At 38.5% G+C, this 22,944-nt stretch overlaps 1 protein-coding gene across 1 annotated transcript in view; it reads right to left on the reverse strand.

The window, feature by feature from the left end:
• The window catches only part of LOC127979202 (retinoic acid receptor beta-like), a 210,493-nt gene that overhangs the window by 108,773 nt on the left and 78,776 nt on the right, over nucleotides 1–22,944 (reverse strand). Inside the window, exon 2 of the mRNA XM_052584490.1 lies at nucleotides 3,644–4,048. Coding sequence (XP_052440450.1) covers nucleotides 3,644–3,821 — 178 coding nt within the window. The 5' untranslated portion in view covers nucleotides 3,822–4,048. The remainder of the gene's footprint in view (nucleotides 1–3,643; nucleotides 4,049–22,944) is intronic.

The raw sequence follows: 22,944 nt of genomic DNA on the forward strand, positions 1-22,944 counted from the left end.
CTAAAAGTATACTAAAGTGTATTTTTCACAAGGTAACATTTGTCAGCATATGCCAATATCCGTGTGAAAATCCTCTTCTGTGTCTGGATCTGAACTATTTAGAAATAAAAAGCTACATATTTATAATGAGGACATCTACTATGAACTTTAGTTTGATCTCTTTTTGTTTGTATATCCGTGTTACACTTAACACTACACATCTTAAATTAAATTATTTTGCAAAATTCTGTTGCAACTAGTTCTCACTAGTTTAGAGAATAAAATTCCCAATGCAAAACATCTCAATACACTATTGAGCTGAATATCAAGCAGCAACAGTAATCATTTCACAATCACTTTGGTGAATAAGGCACTGGTTAAGCCTCAGACCAGCCACATTAGATCCCTAACTCTAATTATGAGTTAGATCTCTAAAAGCAGTACATTCCACTGACATAAATTCCATATGACTTTATCAATAATTGATCTGTCCTTCACTGCACCAGTGCCTCATTGAGAGAGAAAGGGAGTGTCATAAAATGAAATATGTCAGTCTTAGTGGTTTTTTAACTTGTTACACTTGAGCTGTGTTCATGATTTATTTTCCCCACTCTCTTGTTCCTTCTTTATTTTACACCAGTGTGATTATCTAGAAATGATGCCAGTTGTGCCCAGTTTGTGTATACAAATCACATCATTTGAAAGAATTAACTTTGTTTGGTTTGAATTGCTGTCTAAAATGTTTGAAATTCAAATTTGAGAGAAATGTGAGAGTGACCAGTTTTGCTGAATACTGAAATAGGAGCATCCATCTATAGCAGTCCTCCCATGTCTATGGACCCTTGTATTATAGTCCTGGCACTTGGGTCTGATAGTGGGAAAGCAGTAACCCTAATGACAAATTTCCAAACACATGGGGCATGCAATTGTTTCTTTTTATTCATTTAAATATGGGAGTGAATCTCCTAAATTTTCTCTTCGTGTGTGTATGGAAGATAACTCTCTCAAAATGTTGATGATTGTGCTCGGCTCGGCTCATAAAGGAAGCCATTTTAAGGATATAATAAAGTAGGCAGGTTACAGGATACATGATACATTTTTATCATTTTGTATGATGCATGATACAATATTTTGTTAATGATAATTTGTTAAAAAAGATTTATAGCAGGGGTAGGCAAGTTCAGTCCTAGAGAGTTACAGTCCTGCAGAGTTCAGCTCCAACCCTAATCAAACAAACCTGAACAAGCTCATCAATGTCTTCAGGATTACTAAGGCTACAGGCAAGTGAGTTTCAGGGTTGGTGCTAAACTCTGCAAGACTGTGGATCTCCAGGAACAAACTTGCCTACCCCTGATTTAAAGGAATAGGTCATTCTGTCAGTAATTACTCACCCTCATGTTGTTTCAAAACCTTCGTTCTTCAGAACACAAATTTATATGAAAATATTTTTTTTTGATTAAATCAAAATGCCCTGAGACATGGTAAGAACAAAATAATAACGTTATTAATTACATTAAGTCACATCTTTAGACATGAAGAATACCACAACTACTTGATAGTAGTGGTATACGTCACTTGGAGGAGAATAATTGTTGAAAAAAGTTGTTATATTTTTGTAGCTTCATAAAATCATGGTTGAACCACTGATTCCACAAAAAAAAAAAAAAAAATATATATATATATATATATACATATACATATATATATATATATATTTTTTACAGATGTCCTTACCATTTTCTGGGCATGGGAACATTTCAGTTGCATTGTTTCCTATGCAGGGTCAGAAAGCTCTCAGATTTCATCAAAAATATCTTTGTCTGTGTTCTAAAAATGAACGAAGGTCTTATGGGTTTGGAACGACAGGTGAGAGTAAGAAATTACTGAATTAAATTAAGTTTATTATAGGCTTGTTCTTATTTGCCCTTTTGATTCAAGATGAACTTCCCACAACTCTGATATGCATTTTAAGGTGCCATAGAATGCACTGATACAATATTTTAAATTGTTCTCTGATGTCCCATTAGTGTGTATGCAAAGTTTTATCTCAAAATACAGAACACATAATTTTTTATAGCTTCTTGAATTTGCCTCTTTAGGGCCACTTTTTATGTGTCCCCTTTAAATGATAATGAGATGGAATTGGGCTACTTTAACAATGTTGAATCAACCCCAACAATGTAAACCCCCCCGGAATGATTTTACCAGGGAATCCCCCTCGAAATGCGATTGGGCTAGTTTTGAGTGGCAATTGGGAGTGTTTTGTTACAAACACCTGGCAACCCTGCTCCCTTCTCAGATGGGTGCGGAGCTTCAAGAGCTCATTCTCGCGGGTGTACCAGTGTTACGGACGGTTTATCTGGTGGTGACCGTGTTACTGACCTCACATTGCTTCCAAATGCATTATTTAACTATCACATTTCTATTCACGATCATTCCTGGTAGCACGTGAAGGCAGCATTAGTGAAACAGGCAGAGACAATGGTAGCTTTAGCAACATTAGCCTTACAGAGAGCCAAGAAGCTCTTTTGGAAAACAAAATATGATGCATGAGAATTCATTTGTCTAGAGTCTGGAGATTTTAATACAAAGCGTTGGTATCGATCCATCTCTCAGAAGCAATCTTTGGACAACTCCAGCGCTGAACTGACCTTGTGCGTGAGGAAGTTCGATGTAAAATTTTAGCACAAAGTAAAGGATTTTCCATTTTATTTATTTAATTTGAATTTGAATTTTTATCAATTCCTTCGAAAATGAAATCTAACCACCATGTCCTCAGCAGTCTATGGAGACTCCTATGTTCATAGGTGCATCCCAACAAACAACACTGGCATTGTACCGGACATTTTATCGGACATTGGACCAGACATTGGACCACAGCTTCTCACTCAGGGCTGTGTATATGGTAATAGAGAAGAGAGAGTCACAAATGGGCAGGACTTTTACAGACTATGTTGTTATAGTCCGAAACTGCTTGTTTGGATAAACTATTTATGTTTCTTTTGGATTATAAAACAATGAGTGAGTGGATTTTTACTATTATAGGGTGGTTGTTTTCACACACTGGGGCCACGCAACTGTGTTCAAACACCTTATAAAAGTGATTTTTCCATTCTATGGCACCTTTAAAAACATAATTAACAACTAGTTGATGAATTTGGTTCCCTACATACTGCATATAATTTCTGCAAATGCAGTTGTCACCACCTGATTTTTTAGGCGTCAGTTTGGTTATAGAATACGGTTATCACTCACGTAAATAACTGAACTGTTTGTGTACAAATCATGATTACACACTGAGTGGAAGTGTGTGCATGGCCCGCATGTCTTGTGGTCCTGCAGTCTAAACTGTACACATCAGAGAGGCAGGAGGCTCTCTGAAGCCTGCAGACATTCAGGCTCTCATCCAAGATGAGACGATCACCATACACCGTACACACTAATAATGCACAAGGCTACGACAGTTACAATGCTAATGAGTTGTAATATGAGAGTAATGAGACATTGAGCAGCCAGTCAATCCTGTAATATAGAACCTCCCTTTCCTTGAAGGACTCTTACAATAACGTTTTCAAAATGTTGTTAATACTCTCCTCAGGTGCTTGTACACATGCAGGTTTAGACATTTGTGAATCATGCACTGAACGAATGTGGCTGGTCTTACCCACAGGAGATGAGCTTCCTCCGCTGTTGGGGGTGTTTTGAGTTCGCGTTGGGGAGGGCAGGTTCAGGGAGCTAATGACTGATGGGAACAGGAAGGGATAAACTTCTGCTCTGTAGCGCCTCATCTGGACAAGTGTGGAAGTGCAGCTGGAAGCCGGGGTTCGGCTCACTGTCTTCATTCCTCGGGGAGGATGAAGGTAAATTAGTGGTAAGTGAAAGGGTCAGGGTTCATTCTCTTCAAGGCAGATGCGATGTATTTCCTCATCTCCATCTGAGAAAACCTCCAGAAGGCTCTTAGCGTGCCAGAGGGCAGAATGGCATGATATTGTCCTCCCAGGTACACCAATCACATCACATGACTGGGCCTGCTGTCACACAGTGGCATTGCTTCTAGTAGTACATTAATCTGAAACACATCAAGACTTCTGGTCAATATTTGAGGGTAACATTTGAATGACATTTTATGTGTCATTTCCGCGGCACCAAACAGAATAATCACACACTCCTTCAGTCCCATCCACTCTTTGTCATTGTTCAGAAAAGCAGGCCACTCTCCTGCTAGACAACCAAAATAAATAAAATAAAACTGATAACCATAGACAATAACAGATAACCATAGACATTGATGACCATAACACACACACACACACACACACACACACGCACGCACGCACGCACACACACACACACACACACACACACACACACACACAAACAATGTTCTCAAAATACATTTATGGTTTTTAAGACTATTAAAAATAAAAACATAAAAATACAAAGTAGGTTGGGTTTGCACAATTTAATCAGACATTAACTTTTGTAAATTAATCATTTACATGAGTAAATTAGGGGAGAGAATGTTTAGTAGTTCTGCTCCAAAGCTATGGAACAATCTTTCACAATCACTTTTCAGACCTTACAAACCTTTTCTCACTATGCTACTCTAATGTTTCTATCATTTAATTCTATAATATCATAAACATTATATATTTCTTTTTTGTTTTGTTTTCATTTTGTCCTGTCTGACATTATAATATTATTCCTACTGTAAGCCTATACTACTGTAACTGTTTGTTTGTTTGCTTTTGTTTACTGCTTCTTGTAAAGTGACTTTGAGGTCTAGAAAGGTGCTATATGAACCTTGTATTCAGGCCAACTTGTTTTTTTAAACTAGCAAAATGAACCAGATAAATTATCCCTTGGTCTTGGCAAAGGCAATACTACTTGTGATGTGTCTGAAATAGCATCTGCCACCAATGGAAATGAAACAAAATGAAAACCTATGCAGGAAATATGTCCACTCGCTAATGTTAATGTTCTCCAATCCCTCATTCATCTGAAATGTTACTCACAACTGTAAATGGATTTTGAGATCAATGTTCCAGCATGCATGTGCTTCATTTAATGTTCGCTTACGCTTGAAAGATTGATCATCTGGATTTCATCATGCACTGGTGTACATTGATAGATCTGGGATAGCATGAAACAAGTTAAAATCAGACAAGAAAGAGTGAGTTACTTGTTATTTAGCAGATCCAATGCAACTTGCACCACAGTCATGCTGTCTGTTACTCATCTTCAGGTCATCCAAGATATATGTGACTTTTTTTGTTCAGTAGAACATTAAAGAAAATGTTTTAGATGATCCTTGGAGATTCATAAAATGCAAGCCAGCAGATACCCATTTTTGAGAACAACAACAAAAAAAGCATATCAAGGAACCTAACATTAACATCGTGTTTCTTGTCATTACACTGAGGTCTGGTGAAGTGAGACAATCGGTCTGTGCAAGAAACTGAACATTTGAATGAACTGGTTCAATACACTAGTTTGTTTATGTAATCACACAATGACATAATGTCTGCACAATGCTATTATTAAAGCACCCAGTAATAATTAAGGTTAGCAATAAACATGTAAAACATCCACGTTTAACATGTCTAAAGCAGTCAATGAACTAATCCTAATTCACTAAATGAACATAAATTTACATAAAAATTAGAAACCATATAAACTTTATTTGCCCAGATTTACAAATATGAATATCACTTGTTCATCTGTCAGAGTCCAGAGTCCAAACTGTAACTCAGTTCACGGAGTAAAAAAATAAAATAAAAAATAAAAATAATGAAGAGTGCAACAGCCTAAGAAGAATTAAAGCTGCAAGCAGCAATGAAAGGGCCCTCACACCCGGGCTCACCACCACCTGGTAGCCTTAGGTAAACAGTAAATCTTCGGCCATATGCTTATAAAATGGTATATATTTGTGCCAAATGTCCTGCCGCCAATAGGTGGCACTATGATTATAAATGAGTATTGGCATTAGATGTCTTCAGGCCAGGACTCTTACCAAACATGTGAAGTTTTGGGCAGATCAGACAATGCATATTTAAGTTAGTGTAAAACAATAAATTTCCTGTGGCCAGCAGGTGGTGCTATAATTATAATTGAATATTGGCCATTAGATAAATTCAGGCCAGAACTCTCATAAAACGTATGACGTTTTGGGCAGATTGGGTATTGTATGCTTAAGTTACCTCAACTTCTTGTTTCATAGTATTAATAGCATGCTTTAGCATTTAGTGTTGCTAGCATGTTTGGGAATATTTCTAGCATGAAATACCACAAGAAACAGATGATTCTTCTGCACAATCTAACTTTGCTGCAGCCTGAAATTGAACTACTGGTTTCGTCTGGTCAAAGGAGAACTGGCCCCCAAACTGAGCCTGGTTTCTCCCAAGGTTTTTTCTCCATTCTGTCAACGATGGAGTTTCGGTTCCATGCCGCTGTTGCCTCTGGCTTGCTTAGTTGGGGTCACTTCATTTACAGCGATATCTTTGACTTGATTGCAAATGATTGCACAGATACGATTTAAACTGAACTGAGATGATGACATCCCTTAATTCAGTGATCAACTGCCTTAACTGTCATTTTGCATTATTGAGACACTGGTTTCCTAATGAATGTTGTTCAATTGCTTTGACGCAACCCCTTTTTTTGTTTACAGTTTTTTTCTATCACTAACAAGCGCTTAACCATACTTCAGATACTTTTTCTAAACTCTTAACACAGACTAACACCTACAAAACACAATTGGCCAAATGGATAATTTTCTTCTCAAAAACACATTTTGTTAAATATATACTAAATCTTCATTTCAAAACAGAACACATCTTTCTCTGCACACACCAACTTTACCAAAACACTGGAAATCTGACTCAAAATTAAATTATTCTGTCAAAGAATAACACTTGTTTTCACCTCACAAGTTACATGCAGTCAATCAAAGTACACCAGGTTTCAAAATACTGGCTATTGTTGACATTACAAAAACTGCATTGACTTTTCAGTCTCAGTTTTGCAGGTATTTGCATGCAAAACATGCAATTCACAGTTTTACACTAAATGTCTTGGTTAGGAACTGTATGTCCAAATGTACAGTAATGTTCACATTCAAAAGCATTCCAGTAAAAAGCTATTTTTTTCCTTTACTGTTTACTGCAGGAGGTACAGTAGAAACACGGTATGATAGAACAGAAAAGGTTTGACAGTATTGCCTACAGTGAACAAAATATCCATGAAACACATAAGAGCATTCAGAACAAAAAAACAACAACAGCAAAAAGCCCAGATAAAAAAGGAGGGGGGGGGGGGGGTACAATAAAAACAATCTCTCACTGCTCCTCTCACTGCTCCTGCTCCTCTCACTTCTCCTGCTCCTCTCACTGCTCCTCTCACTGCTCCTGCTCCTCTCACTGCTCCTCTCACTGCATCTCTCACTGCTCCTCTCACTGCATCTCTCACTGCTCCTGCTCCTCTCACTGCTCCTCTCACTGCATCTATCACTGCATCTCTCACTGCTCCTGCTCCTCTCACTTCTCCTGCTCCTCTCACTGCTCCTCTCACTGCATCTCTCACTGCTCCTCTCACTGCTCCTCTCACTGCTCCTCTCACTGCATCTCTCACTGCTCCTCTCACTGCTCCTCTCACTGCTCCTCTCACTGCATCTCTCACTGCTCCTCTCACTTATCCTCTCACTGCTCCTCTCACTTCTCCTGCATCTCTCACTGCTCCTGCTCCTCTCACTGCTCCTCTCACTGCATCTATCACTGCATCTCTCACTGCTCCTCTCACTGCTCCTGCTCCTCTCACTGCTCCTCTCACTGTTCCTGCTCCTCTCACTGCATCTCTCACTGCTCCTGCTCCTCTCACTGCTCCTGCTCCTGCTCCTCTCACTGCATCTCTCACTGCTCCTCTCACTGCTCCTGCTCCTCTCACTGCATCTCTCACTGCTCCTGCTCCTCTCACTGCTCCTGCTCCTCTCACTGCTCCTCTCACTGCTCCTGCATCTCTCAATCTCTCACTGCTCCTGCTCCTCTCACTGCTCCTGCTCCCCTCACTTCATCTCTCACTTCTCCTGCATCTCTCACTGCTCCTGCTCCTCTCACTGCTCCTGCATCTCTCAATCTCTCACTGCTCCTGCTCCCCTCACTTCATCTCTCACTGCTCCTGCTCCTCTCACTGCATCTATCACTGCATCTCTCACTGCTCCTCTCACTGCTCCTGCTCCTCTCACTGCTTCTGCATTTCTCACTGCTCCTGCTCCTCTCACTGCTCCTGCTCCTCTCACTGCTACTGCATCTCTCACTGCTCCTCTCACTGCTCCTGCTCCTCTCACTGCTCCTGCTCCTCTCACTGCTACTGCATCTCTCACTGCTCCTGCTCCTCTCACTGCATCTCTCACTGCTCCTCTCACTGCTCCTGCTCCTCTCACTGCATCTCTCACTGCTCCTGCTCCTCTCACTGCTCCTGCTCCTGCTCCTCTCACTGCATCTCTCACTGCTCCTGCTCCTCTCACTGCTTCTGCATCTCTCACTGCTCCTCTCACTGCTCCTGCATCTCTCAATCTCTCACTGCTCCTGCTCCCCTCACTTCATCTCTCACTTCTCCTGCATCTCTCACTGCTCCTGCTCCTCTCACTGCATCTATCACTGCATCTCTCACTGCTCCTCTCACTGCTCCTGCTCCTCTCACTGCTTCTGCATCTCTCACTGCTCCTGCTCCTCTCACTGCTCCTGCATCTCTCACTGCTCCTGCTCCTCTCACTGCTACTGCATCTCTCACTGCTCCTCTCACTGCTCCTGCTCCTCTCACTGCTCCTGCTCCTCTCACTGCATCTCTCACTGCTCCTCTCACTGCTCCTGCTCCTCTCACTGCATCTCTCACTGCTCCTGCTCCTCTCACTGCATCTCTCACTGCTCCTGCTCCTCTCACTGCTCCTGCTCCTGCTCCTCTCACTGCTTCTGCATCTCTCACTGCTCCTGCTCCTCTCACTGCTCCTGCATCTCTCACTGCTCCTGCTCCTCTCACTGCTACTGCATCTCTCACTGCTCCTGCTCCTCTCACTGCTCCTCTCACTGCTCCTGCTTCTCTCACTGCTCCTGCTCCTCTCACTGCATCTCTCACTGCTCCTCTCACTGCTCCTGCTCCTCTCACTGCTCCTGCTCCTGCTCCTCTCACTGCATCTCTCACTGCTCCTCTCACTGCTCCTGCTCCTCTCACTGCTCCTCTCACTGCTCCTGCTCCTCTCACTGGGCTTGCTCTTCTCCCTGGGCCCCTTGCTCTTACTCTTCCTCGTCCATACATTACAGTGTTTGTCTTTTTCTGTTTCTGTTTCCAAAAACATCACTCTTCAAAGTCCTCCTTTTATTGTATAAGTGTCAATGTAATAGAAAAAATAACCCCTGCCATTGAGTCTAAGCCAGATAGGAATCAGCTGTGGTTGGCCCAATTTACACAACATAAATCAGCTAAGATGAACTGATATAATTGCAGAAGCAGAGGTTTTTATACTGTCTCTAAGGTTGGGAACATTGTTTTTGCTATTGTGTGATGTTGTGTGTTAACAGGGGCGTAGCAAGCTTTTCAAAAGTGTGGGGGATGGATGTGGTTTGTTTATAAACAATAAAAATGATGAACACATTGACAGAGGGGTACACAATGCAGGGCTTAAAGTTCTCTGGCACTGTGCGGGATTTCCGGCTTGCGGCGTTTGGCTGGGAAAAAAATAATCCTACATTTAAAAAAAAAAAAAAAAGAAAAAAGAAAAAAGTAAAAAAAAAAATCAGAAAAAAAACGCCCACACAAAGCTTTTTCTCTGGTGGTATAAATAATGTAACAATTTACTGTTTTTAAACATTAAAATAATATACACTTTAATTTCATAGTTCTTCAACAGGTATGCAAACAATATCCCAATAATAGCAATTAGCATTAGTCTAAAAAACGAAATATAATACCGAAAACACTCGACATGTCAACAAAACGATTAACAGAACATCTTCCCAAACACATATCAAGCTTATTTAATAACCTCGAAAGCATAAACACTCATTCAAAGTACCTAGAAAAGGGAGATGTAAATAACCATAAGTTCCCGCCTCCTCAGCACGAGCTGACCGATAACACCCCAAGAGAGGCGGGACTTAAGGCAGAACAGCCAATCATCAGCCGATCACACTCAAAGCCGGTGTCAAGTTTGAGAGGGAGGGGAAGAGGAGGCAGCCGCGGCGAGCGCAGACACAGAGCGGTCAGAGAAACGGAGGAACGACTGTAGTAAGGCGTTTGTGCAAAACTGCGGAAAAACTGCAGAAAATGTGCGGGTGTCGAACCCTCTCACCGGGAAAAGTGTGGGTGTTAAAACCCCCACATCCCCCACGGGTGCGACGCCCCTGTGTGTTAACATTTGTAAATACTACAAAAACGATCCATAATTTTGTTGGGAGGTATAGCTTGTCTGTTCAGAAAATGTAAGAATTGTGGAATTGTATTTAATTACCCCATATTGTGTGAAAACGACATGAAATGTGCGAATGGTATGGCCACAATAGACAGATGCTGTGCTAATTGTGTTTAGAGTTTTGAAAAGTGACAACTGCTTGGACAAATGCTTGTTAGCGACTGAAAAAAAACTGTAAATGCTATATATAGCTCATATATAGTTCCTGTAGCTCAATTGGTAGAGCATTGCGATATCAAGCACAAGGTTGGGGTTTTGATTCCCTGGGAACACATGATAGGTAAAAATTGATAGCCTGAATTTGTGAATTTGTGAATAAGTCGCTTTGGATAAAAGTTTAGATTTAATTGTTTAATTTAATTTAATAAAAAATAAAGGTGAAAGGTGACTTTACTTGGCATATGCCATATTTTTACTGTGTTGCTAATAGTGCATAACACAGTCCATCCAGAAAAACGTGATTATGCGATTGCCTGATTTAATGCATAATCAGCCAAAGGCCGCATATTTATGCGGGGTCACATTTTTTTCAAATACGCCGCTCTTTTGCCGCATAAATTGCCAATTTCAGAAAGCAAAATATGCGGGGCTAGCATGATTTCATAATCCCTGTATTTTCGTTGCAAAAAAACTCACATATATATTAGCAGAAAGTAGAAAAATGTTGCGTTTACTTCACACAAGTAAAGCGCCATTTTCCCCCAATTGCCATGGGAACCTTATGAAGTGACGTAATTACGTGATGTGAACATCATCCGCAAACCCTGCGGTGAAACCAGGGTGAAACTTGAAGCGTGTAAATCATTCTTATTTGCAAACAAAAATAAGCACAAAATAACGCGCAAAGCAGTTTCCCGATGTGTTACACGACAGTGGAGCCTAATTATATTGCGAGAACTTGCGAAAACTGCGGTTTGATGGTGATTCCCCCAACACCCCCTTCTCACTAGGCTACTAACACTGTTGTAGTTTCATTCAGAAGTTTATGCAACTTTACAGTTGTAAGATTGCACTTTTTTGTTACAGAACAGTACCAAATATTTACAGTTGTAATTATATTAGTAGTTTGTAAAATAATTTACGTTGCAGTAAGAGATTGCAACTTAAATATTATGTGATTTAGTATGCTCGCTTATCATAGGAAGTAATAAGAAATTACTCTTTACATTAATGTAGTAGCCTAGTGAGAAAAAGGTGTTGGGGGAATCACCAATTTTTTTTTTCTTTTTCATCAAAACGCAGTTTTTGCAAGTTCACTCAATTTCATCACATAAAATTGCAAAAATATCCCACATATTCCATCGCATTTTTTATTTTTGCCCGCAACTATCACAAAAAAAAGTCAACGTTTTTCTGGAGGGACTGATATAACTGTTCAGTGTAAAAAAATGTTTATCAGTTTTTCAACATATTCACAATGTATCCTGCAACCTGCAAACCCAACAACAATTGAGGAGAAATATAATGGAAAACTACGTGAGTTATTAATGGAAAACTATGTGAGTGATGTTCTGTGACAGTAGCTGGGCACAGCCGAGTGCAATGTGAAAACAATTTGGTCTAATTATTAGTAGAAACACTAAGGTAAGTGTAATGGTTTAGATGATTGTTACAAGAGATCTTTTTTATTTATTTATTTTTTTACCCCTCAAGGATACCACTGTTGAACCACTGAAGGATTTTTTTATGAATTGGACCCTGGTTCCCAGCAAAGAGGACACGACAAATGAAAAGGGAGGAGAGGTAACTGGTCGGCCCTGATACTAAATCCTGTTTAACAGAGTTATAAACTGTGTCAGGATAATAGCAGCCATAATGCACTAATCTGCAGTCAGGGTGCAGTTAAAGTGATGTGTAACCACACTTCATAATTAACAGCCCCTAGATAATACCCCAGTCTAACCATGCAGACACAGCTAGACAGGCTTTGCTCTTCAATATTCAATGCATGTCCTCTGTCCACCACTTCTGTTATAATGTTCCTGCCATTGGTTAAACAAATCACAACCATATTACAAATAATATTTCTAAACCAAACCCTTTTAACCAGAGGTTACTGTAATTTTTTAAACTATAATTAATTAATTTAATAGCATTTAAAAATTAATTGTAGTTTAATTTAGTAATTTAAGTATTAATTTAAGTATTGTTGGTAACACTTTACTTAAAGACTTAATGTGCAATGCATTATAAAGGGTTATTAATGGGTAATATGCATGATCATTTATTGTCCATTGTAATTGATTATATCGTTTCGGTTACACTTTATTTGAAGGTGTTCTTGTTATAGTGTAATTACACTCTTAAGTACGGAGTAATATTTATTAAATACATGTACTTACTATATGATTAGGGTTAGGGTTAGGATTATGGTTTGGTTTAAGGTTACTTGCACGTAATTATGCATAATATATTGTTATTATAAGAGTACATGTAACGTTTAACAAGGACACCTTAAAATAAAGTATTACCTCTTATCGTAAATAATTATAAAATAATTTAATGAATTGATAAGTGTTATAATTTATTAATTGTATTAACAATTAATAATAATAATAATAATTATTATTATTATAAATAATAACAACATTTTATTTATAATGCACTTTATAATCACACATAATCCCAAAGTGTTACAGATTAAAAACCAGAAGTAATGACCAAATTAATTAAAAGGCTTTGCTAAAAAATTATTTATTACAATTTTTTTAATCATGGAGTTAAGCTCATATTTTGGGATCATCTGCTTGCATGTACACATTACATATTTTTAAAGGGGTCATATAAGGAACATGCACTTTTACAAGTTGTTTGAACTGAAATGTGTGTTGAAATGTATGTGTACACAACCACCCTATAATGATAAAAATCCACCAAGTGTTTTTTTTTATTTTTTTTTATCTCGTTAAATGTTTTCCCCTTTCTCAAATTGAGCCATCTGACTGTGTGACATCACACGGTCAAAATTGTTTGATTGACAGCAGCATTTCACCACAGACTGGACTTGTGTCTTACTTCAGACCCGCCCTGAGTGAGTCATCATTAGTCCGAGATGCAGACGAGCATGACTCCTAAGTGATTGAGGTGTTTTGTTGTTGGATGTAATAATGAACATAGCAGTAGTAAATTACTTTGTAGGTTGTGAGGCCACGATGGTCAGAGCATTAAACAAACTCGGAGCAGCTGATCAGAAAGCCCCGATCTCCCATAGTGCGAAGCTTAGTCCCAGGAGGTTTTAATAGATATGTTGATGCAGAACAGAGTGTACGTTTAGAAGTTTGTGGAGAAATTAGTTCCTTGAGATATGATGGGGCATCACTGTGGATGCACTCATGGGTGAAGAGGGACAGGAAGCCAGTGTAGTGATTTGAGAATGGAGGTGATCGTAAATGCGACCCCTAATCATTCATAATCACGAGATTGTACAATCCATAATAAGGTATATTACAAGGCATAATTAATGCAATAAAACTATTTGCACAATGCATTATACATAAAGGTTTTAAGTAAAGTGTTACTGCATTTTTAAAATTTATATTAGTAATTATAGCAATACATTTTTTTTACCTATAATTATATTATAGGAATAAACTGCATGTTGAATCACAGACACCGCGGACAAAAAACAAACAAACAAGGTAAACACTAATTCCCATGACAACAACAAAGAACCAAATCAGAGCCTTTGGAGAGAGTATGCTTTAATTTTAACCTCAGTTTTAGTTTTATTATATGATGATAATCCTTTTTAAAAAACAGAACAGTGAATACAATACCCATAAATTACAGCAAATTACACCTCCATCTCCTCCGCATGTTTATGGGTGACTGTGTGTAACTGCATGTGAAATACGTGTGTAGTTGTCATTTGAACCTTGAGGAGCTGATAAGAGACACTCGATTGAAGTGTAGTAATTCCCAGCAGGCGACTGGGAGAGTGAATGAGTTAAGTGAGTGGAACAGGGTTTGATTTCTCTCTCAGACGCTGCAGACATGGACATTTTCATACTTGCTATATCCAATCACCTCACATGAAGTGCTGAGAGCTGCTCTGTGAGGGGAATGCATGATACAAGAAATGCCTTAGAGAAAGATACAACGAGAGAGAGAGACAGATAGAGAGAGAGAGAGAGAGAGAGAGAGAGCACTCTCTTCTTTGACATGCTTGTGTTATCCAGTACTGATAAGAGAGCAGCTACAAGCTCATGCCTACTATCTGAGTGTCTGCCAAATATTCTAAATCAAGAGAGGAGGGACGGAAGGGCTTAGTGTGAGGTGAAATTGAGTTTAAGTGTGAATAAATAAACCTCTTTAGCTCCACAATTAACTGTCATATTTCACATTGCTGACACTTATTTGACATTGTTTCTTTAACGATTCCCCAAATACACTCAAATTTCACAACCAGTTTAAATTGTTTTAAAATGCAAACTAACGATATCCGCCTTTCAGACATGAGCAGTATGTAACTTTAGAAAATAAAAATACAAATAGACACAAATAATACAATTACTGACTGAAGGTTAGAGACATTGCTGAGATCTCTTTTGAATATCTGAAGGAGATACTCATGAGGTTGCTGAAGTCTTCTGCTCAGAAGAGACTTTTGTAAAAGTGTTCTCCACTGAATCTAATATGGGTGAATATAAGACATGAATTCAGGGTAGAGAGCTCTGAAATACAGTTCACTAATCACACTGAAGAACGCAATTAGATTTTGAAAATGCAATTGGGTTTTGGCATTGTTGGGAAAACTTTCTGGATCTGGTTTGCAATTGCAGCACAAGCCATTAGCCAAGAGTTAGAGCTGTTTAGGGGATGAGGAGGAAGATGGGTGAAAGACATTAACTGGTAAATGTGTAATTATGGCCCAGGCCTCCTCTGCTGTCATCCCTCTCTTGTATTTCTCTAAGGGGCTCTTTACACGAGTGCAACAGGTATGTTTACTGCCCTCTCCCTTGCATTAATTGAGGAGGCATAGTCGCTTTATAGCTCTGAAGTCCCTCAAAGATGTCTCTCTCCTATATGTTTCACAAACAAACCAATAACTGGAAGAAAGCTAGCACACCAAAATTTGGCTACTGCATCCAGCGAGTGCTCTGGGAAAATACTGTAAAACAGGTCATGTGTCTTTGGATGATGCATCTTGTGTGACTATTTCTTAATTTATTTATATTTATTACATTTTTTTTTTTGTCAAGGAGTTAAGCTCATATTTTGGGATCATCTGCTTGCATGTACACAGTACATATTTTTAAAGGGGTCATATAAGGCAACATGCACTTTTACAAGTTGTTTGAACTGAAATGTGTGTTGAAATGTGTGTGTACACAACCACCCTATAATGATAAAAATCCACCAATTGTTTTTTTTTTTATTTTTTTTTATTTTATCTCGTTAAATGTTTTCCCCTTTCTCAAATTGAACCATCTGACTGTGTGACGTCACACGATCGGAGGACCCTCCCACAATTGTTTGATTGACAACTGCATTTCAGCACAGACTGGACTTGTGTCTTACTTCAGACCCGCCCTGAGTGAGCCATCATCAGTCCGAGATGCAGACAAGCATGACTCATAAGTGATTGAGGTTTTTTGTTGTTGGATGTAATAATGAACATATAGCAGTAGTCAATTACTCCCGACATCAGAGCGATATTTTATTAATTTACGTTTGGATCTGACGGGAATGCGCCCTTGATCTACTTAAATGCGTTCATGTTCGCGAAAATCATTCATGATCCAGCCTCACCTACAAAAGCAGTGAGTATAATGTATTTAAATGAATCATTGCAAATCGCCTTTCCTAATAATGTGCTAATTAGCAAGTTTCACTATGAATGTGGCTCTCAGAGAGCAGACCAGAAGAGAGGGGCGGAGTCAGCAGAGCTTATTAGAATTAAAAGAGAATTCCACAAATCAGCATGTTTTGAAAAGAGCTGTTTTTACAGGGTAAAAACATGTTTTTTACACTACCGTTGAGACATTTTAAACTAATGTTACAGACTTTTCACTAAGACCCTAAAGAATCATATCAACTTGTGGAAAATGGGCATTATATGACCCCTTTAATACATAATTTAGCATTTTTAGCATACAGTATATGAACTCAACTGGCTTTGTGAGGAAATGCTAATATCTTTGCATTAGAACGCAAAGTGACAATGCAAATATCTTTGTGAGAGATCGCAAAAGTTTTGCAAGGAAACGCAAATATCTTTGCAAGAGAATGCTAATTTTTCGAGGGAATGCAAAGTTTTTCAAGGAAATGAAAAAAAATTGTGAGAGGACGCAGACATTTAATTTTTTTAAATTTTTCCTCCCGCCCTGAATGTTTTCCTTTCACCCCGATTTTTTTCACTTTAGGGGCTTCATATAGAATTGAGATGTCTCAGCTTACAGTATGTTTAATCTAAGAGTTAATTAAAAATTGTAATTGAACTGAGTGATATGCCAGTGATATTGATGTATACTTAAATCTGACTACATAGCAATAAAGTCATTGTTTATAATAAAATGTAAATTTTTCAATGTCTTGTATTTAGACACACTAGCTTCAAGACTATGTGCAAAAAACATTCTAATCCGCAGCCTTATAATATGTGACCCTGGAAATCTAAATGAGATTTATTCATCATAATAAATAAGCTTTCCATTGATGTATGTTTTGTTAGGATTGGACAATATTTGGATGAGATATGAAAATCTGAGAATCTGAGGGTCCAAAAAAATCTAAATACTGAGAAAATGACTTTGAATTTGTCATTTTGAATATATATATATATATATATATATATATATATATATATATATATATATATATATATATATATATATATATATATATAATTATCATTAATATGCATGATAATAATTTTTTTTAATCGATCATTTTGACCCATACATTGTTTTTTTTTTTGGCTATTGCTAAAAATACCACGAGCCTTTATCAAGGCACCTAAGTTGTGGTATTGCCAGCCCAAGATTAAAACCCACAACCTTAGGGTTAGGAGTCAACCTCTCTAACCACTAGGCCACAACTTCCCATAAGGTAAGTGCACCAAAAGTGAAGAGCAGATTAACAACCTCAGTTAACCGCAAGGAGCGATCGCTTTAACCACTCGGCCACCTCGTCACATGTCGGGTCTTACGTATTACTGATACTGACCATGTTTGCATGCACAATTACAATAGTCAAACATCCAAAGCACACTCATGGAATTCCTGTACATGTTATGAAATGTAAAAATTGTGATTTTCAGGTAAATGGAAAAATATAAAATTCTAAAATGTCCTGGAAATTAAAATTAATAAAAATACATTTTCAATTCATACTCAGCTGAGTAAAATCAAAAATTTCAGTAATTTGTGGCTTCATAATCAGAATAAACCCCCTTGAAATCCTGAAACCATTTTGGGATAATAAACTTAACACTATTAAACCTCAACGACTTGACCCTTTTTACTACACACAAAGATACAGACAGCCTGAAAATAGCCAGACACCGAAATACATTCATTGTGGGTATCGTCAGAATATCCAAATCACTTCTATTAATCCTGATTACAGTGGTTTCTGTCATATTGGTCTACTAACCCAAGACTACCTAAAAATGCTGGGAGGTCTGTTGATCATGAAGTGCTTAGTCGATTGCCCAGGTCAGATTACATGCCTTCTGCACTCCGTTTTGCACTTTTTAATGTCATTGTCATTAGGATATGTCCCCAAAACCTTCAAACTGGCTGTTATTAAGCCTCTCATCAAAAAACCACAACTTGACCCCATAGAACTAGTTTATTATAGACCAATCTTGAATCTCCCTTTTCTGTCCAAGATACTAGAAAATGTGGTATCCTCACAATTATATTCCTTCTTAGAGAAAAATGGTATATGTGAGGATTTCCAGTCAGGATTTAGACCGTATCATAGTACTGAGACTACTCTCCTTAGAGTTACAAATGATCTGCTCTTATCATCTGATCATGGGTGTATCTCTCTATTAGTTTTATTGGATCTTAGTGCTGCGTTTGACACAATTGACCACAACATTCTTTTGCATAGACTTGAACACTTTGTTGGCATCAGTGGAAGTGCATTAGCATGGTTTAAATCGTACTTATATGACCGCCATCAGTTCGTAGCAGTGCACGAAGTATCATATCGATCAAAAGTGCAGTATGGAGCACCTCAAGGCTCAGTACTAAGGCCGCTACTCTTCACGCTTTATATGTTACCCTTGGGAGATATCATCAGGAAACATGGTGTTAGCTTTCACTGTTATGCTGATGATACTCAGCTCTATATTTCCTCGCAGCCCGGTGAAACACACCAATTTGAAAAACTAATGGAATGCATAGTCGATATAAAAAATTGGATGACAAGTAATTTCTTGCTGCTAAATTCAGAAAAAACAGAGGTGTAAATTATAGGACCTAAAAACTCTGCTTGTAATAACCTAGAACACTGTCTAAGACTTGATGGTTGCTCTGTCAATACTTCATCATCAGTTAGGAACCTAGGTGTGCTATTTGATCCCAAACTTTTCTTAGAAAGCCACGTTTCTAGCATTTGTAAAACTGCATTTTTCCATCACAAAAATATATCTAAATTACAGCCTATGCTCTCAATGTCAAATGAAGAAATGCTAATCCATGCATTTATGACCTCAAGGTTAGATTATTGTAATGCTTTATTGGGTGGTTGTTCTACACGCTTAGTAAACAAACTACAGCTAGTCCAAAATGCAGAAGCAAGAGTTCTTACTAGAACCAGGAATTATGACCATATTAGCCCGGTCCTGTCCACACTGCACTGGCTCCCTATCAAACATCGTATAGATTTTAAAATATTGCTTATTACTTATAAAGCCCTGAATGGTTTAGCACCTCAGTATTTGAATGAGCTCCTTTTACATTATACTCCTCTACGTCCGCGACGTTCTCAAAAAAAAAAAGGCAATTTGATAATACCCAGAATATCAAAATCAACTGCGGGCAGCAGATACTTTTCCTGTTTGGCGCCTAAACTCTAGAATAACCTACCTAACATTGTTCGGGAGGCAGACACACTCTTGCAGTTTAAATCTAGATTAAAGACCCACTCTTTACCTGGCTTACACATAACATACTAACATGCTTTTAATATCCAAATCCGTTAAAAGATTTTTAGGCTGCATTAAATAGGTAAACCGGAACCGGGAACACTTCCCATAACACCCTATGTACTTGCTACATTATTAGAAGAATGGCATCTACGCTAATATTAGTCTGTTTCTCTCTTATTCCAAGGTCACCGTAGCCACCAGATCCAGTCTGTATCCAGATAAGAGGGTCACTGCAGTCACCCGGATCTAGTACGTATCCAGACCAGATGGTGGATCAGCACCTAGAAAGGACTTCTACTGCCCTGAAAGACAGCGGAGACCAGGACAACTAGAGCCCCAGATACAGATCCCCTGTAAAGACCTTGTCTCAGGGGACCACCAGGACAAGACCACAGGAAACAGATGATTCTTCTGCACAATCTGACCATATCATAGTATGTGAGTATCATAGTACTCACAAAGTAGTGCACGGTGTTAGCTTTCACTGTTATGCTAATAGTACTCAGCTCTATATTTGTTTGCAGCCTGGGAAAACATACCAATTTGAAAAAATTATGGAATGCATAGTCGATATAAAAAACCTGGATGAGGAGTAATTTCTTACTGCTAAATTCTGAAAAAAAAACAGAGGTGTTAATTATGAGACCTAAAAACTCAGCATGTAATAACTTAGAACACTGTCTAAGACTTGATGGTTGCTCTATCAATTCAGTGGCTGCTCTGTCAAAGCCACATTTCTAACTTCTTTTCATTCTCAAAAATATCTAAACTGCAACCTATGCTCTCAATATCAAATGAAGAAATGTTAATTCATGCGTTCATGACCTCAAGATTAGATTATTGAAATGCTTTATTGGGTGGTTGTTCTGCACACTTAATTAACAAACTCCAGCTAGTCCAAAATGCAGTTCTTTCTAAAACCAGGAAGTTTGACCATATTAGCCCAGTTCTGTCAACACTGCACTAGCTCCCTATCAAAGATTGTATAGATCTTAAAATCTTGCTTATGAAGCTGAATGGTTTAGCACCTCAGTAATTGTGTGAGCTCTTATTGCACTATAGTCCTCCAAGTTAGCTGTGTTCTCAAAACTGTGGCAATTTAATAATACCTAGAATATCAAAATGAACTGCAGGCAGGAGATCTTTTTCCAATTTCGAGCCTAAACTCTGGAATAACCTACCCAACATTGTTTGGGAGGCAGACACACACTGTCAGTTTAAATCTACATTAAATACCTTTCTCTTTAACCTCTCTTTAAACTGGTTTACACATAACACACTAAAACATTTCTAATATTAAAATCCGTTAAAGGATTTTTAGGCTGCATTAATTAGGTAAACCGAAACTGGGAACACTTCCCATAACACCTGATGTACTTGCTACATCATTAGAAGAATGGCATCTACGCTAATATTAGTCTGTTTCTCTCTTATTCCGGGGTCACCGTAGCCACCAGATCCAGTCTGTATCCAGATCAGAGGGTCAGTGCAGTCACCCGGATCCAGTACGTATCCAGACCAGATGGTGGATCAGCACCTAGAAAGGACCTCTACATCCCTGAAAGACAGCGGAGACCAGGACAACTAGAGCCCCAGATACAGATCCCCTTTAAAGACCTTGTCTCAGAGGAGCACCAGGACAAGACCACAGGAAACAGATGATTCTTCTGCACAATCTGACTTTGCTGCAGCCTGGAATTGAACTACTGGTTTTGTCTGGCCAAAGGAGAACTGGCCCCCCAACTGAGCCTGGTTTCTCCCAAGGTTTTTCTCCATTCTTTTTTTCTCCATTATTGACACACTATTTTCCTATTTATTGCTGTTCAGTTGCTTTGCCACAATCTGTATTGTTAAAAGTGCAATATAAATAAAGGTGACTTGACTTGACTCCTCTGAAAACCCTCAATGTATCATTTGTTAACCCTTCTAGTTGTTATACTTCTGAACTCCACCATCAGAAGGCTTTTAGGTCATTGATTGGAGAGACTTCGCAAAATAACTGGCCTTGGAGTACAGATTTAGTGCAGATGTATTCTGAGCATCTGATTTCCTACAGGGCTGCACTGAAAATAGCAAAATCATTGTTTTATGCAAATATAATTGCTAATGGCCAGTCTAGTTCAAGACTTTGTTCAGTACTGTCAACAAACCTCACAATACTGTTTCACTTTCTCCCGCTCACTGCGTGTCTTATTCTATTTTTTTATTATACGATTGACAGTATACATTATGAATTACTTAATTCTGTTTTAATGTCCAGTGATTATCAAATTGGACATAACCATACTCGTTTGTCTACAAGTACTTTCTCTAATTTTAGCTGCCCTTAGTTGATAATATTACTAAGCAGATCATGAAGTCTAAGACATCCACCTGTTTACTTGATTCATTACCTACTGTTTTAGTTAAGTTCTGTGTCCATTAAGTGTATTCTATTTTTACAGCTATTGTACGTTCATCATTATCAAGTTATACTGATGTTGGTTACATCTCGGATTGATTATTTTAATTATCTTATATTTGGCATTCCTAAAAAACAACTTCATCGATTACAGTCAATTCAGAATTCAGCAGCTAGGATAGTTACCCTTTCATGTATCTCAGCTTGTCTAACAGACATTTCTTGCTGGATGATGGACCATCACCTTCAACTCAACCTTGCTAAGACAGAACTGCTTGTGATTCCAGCAAACCCATCGTTCCACCACAATTTCATCATCAAGTTAGGCACATCAACCATAACTCCTTCAAAAACAGCTAGAAGCCTTGGAGTTATGATTGATGATCAGCTGACTTTCTCAGACCACATTGCTAAAACTGTCCAGTCTTGCATATTTGCTTTATTCAACATCAAGATCAAGCCCTTTCTTTTGGATCATGCTGCACAACTCCTTGTTCAAGCTCTTGCTCTGTTCAGGCTGGAGTATTGCAATGCTCTCTCTGCAGGTCTTCCAGACAATTCTTTCAAACCTTTACAATTAATTCAGAACGCGGCAGCAAGATTAATTTTTTAATGAGTCAAAAAGAATACACGTCACACCTCTGTTTATCAATCTGCACTGGCTTCTAATAGCTGCTCGCATAAAATTCAAGGCATTGATGTTTGACTACAAAACTACCACTGGCTCTGCACCCATTTACCTAAAATTGTTACTTCAAACTTATGTGCCCTCTAGAAGCTTGCGTTCTGCAAGTGAACGTCGCTTGATTGTGCCATCCCAAAGAAGCACAAAGTCACTTTTACGGACTTTTAAATTAAATGTTCCCTCCTGGTGGAATGAACTCCCCAACTCAATCCGAGCAGCTGAGTCCTTAGCCATCTTCAAGAATCGGCTTAGAACCCATCTCTTCCATCTTTATTCCAACTTTAACACTCACTATTCTAATTCTATTCTTAAAA

This window comes from Carassius gibelio, chromosome B19 (assembly GCF_023724105.1).
Source record: "Carassius gibelio isolate Cgi1373 ecotype wild population from Czech Republic chromosome B19, carGib1.2-hapl.c, whole genome shotgun sequence".
In the NCBI taxonomy this organism is placed as follows: Eukaryota; Metazoa; Chordata; class Actinopteri; order Cypriniformes; family Cyprinidae; genus Carassius; species Carassius gibelio.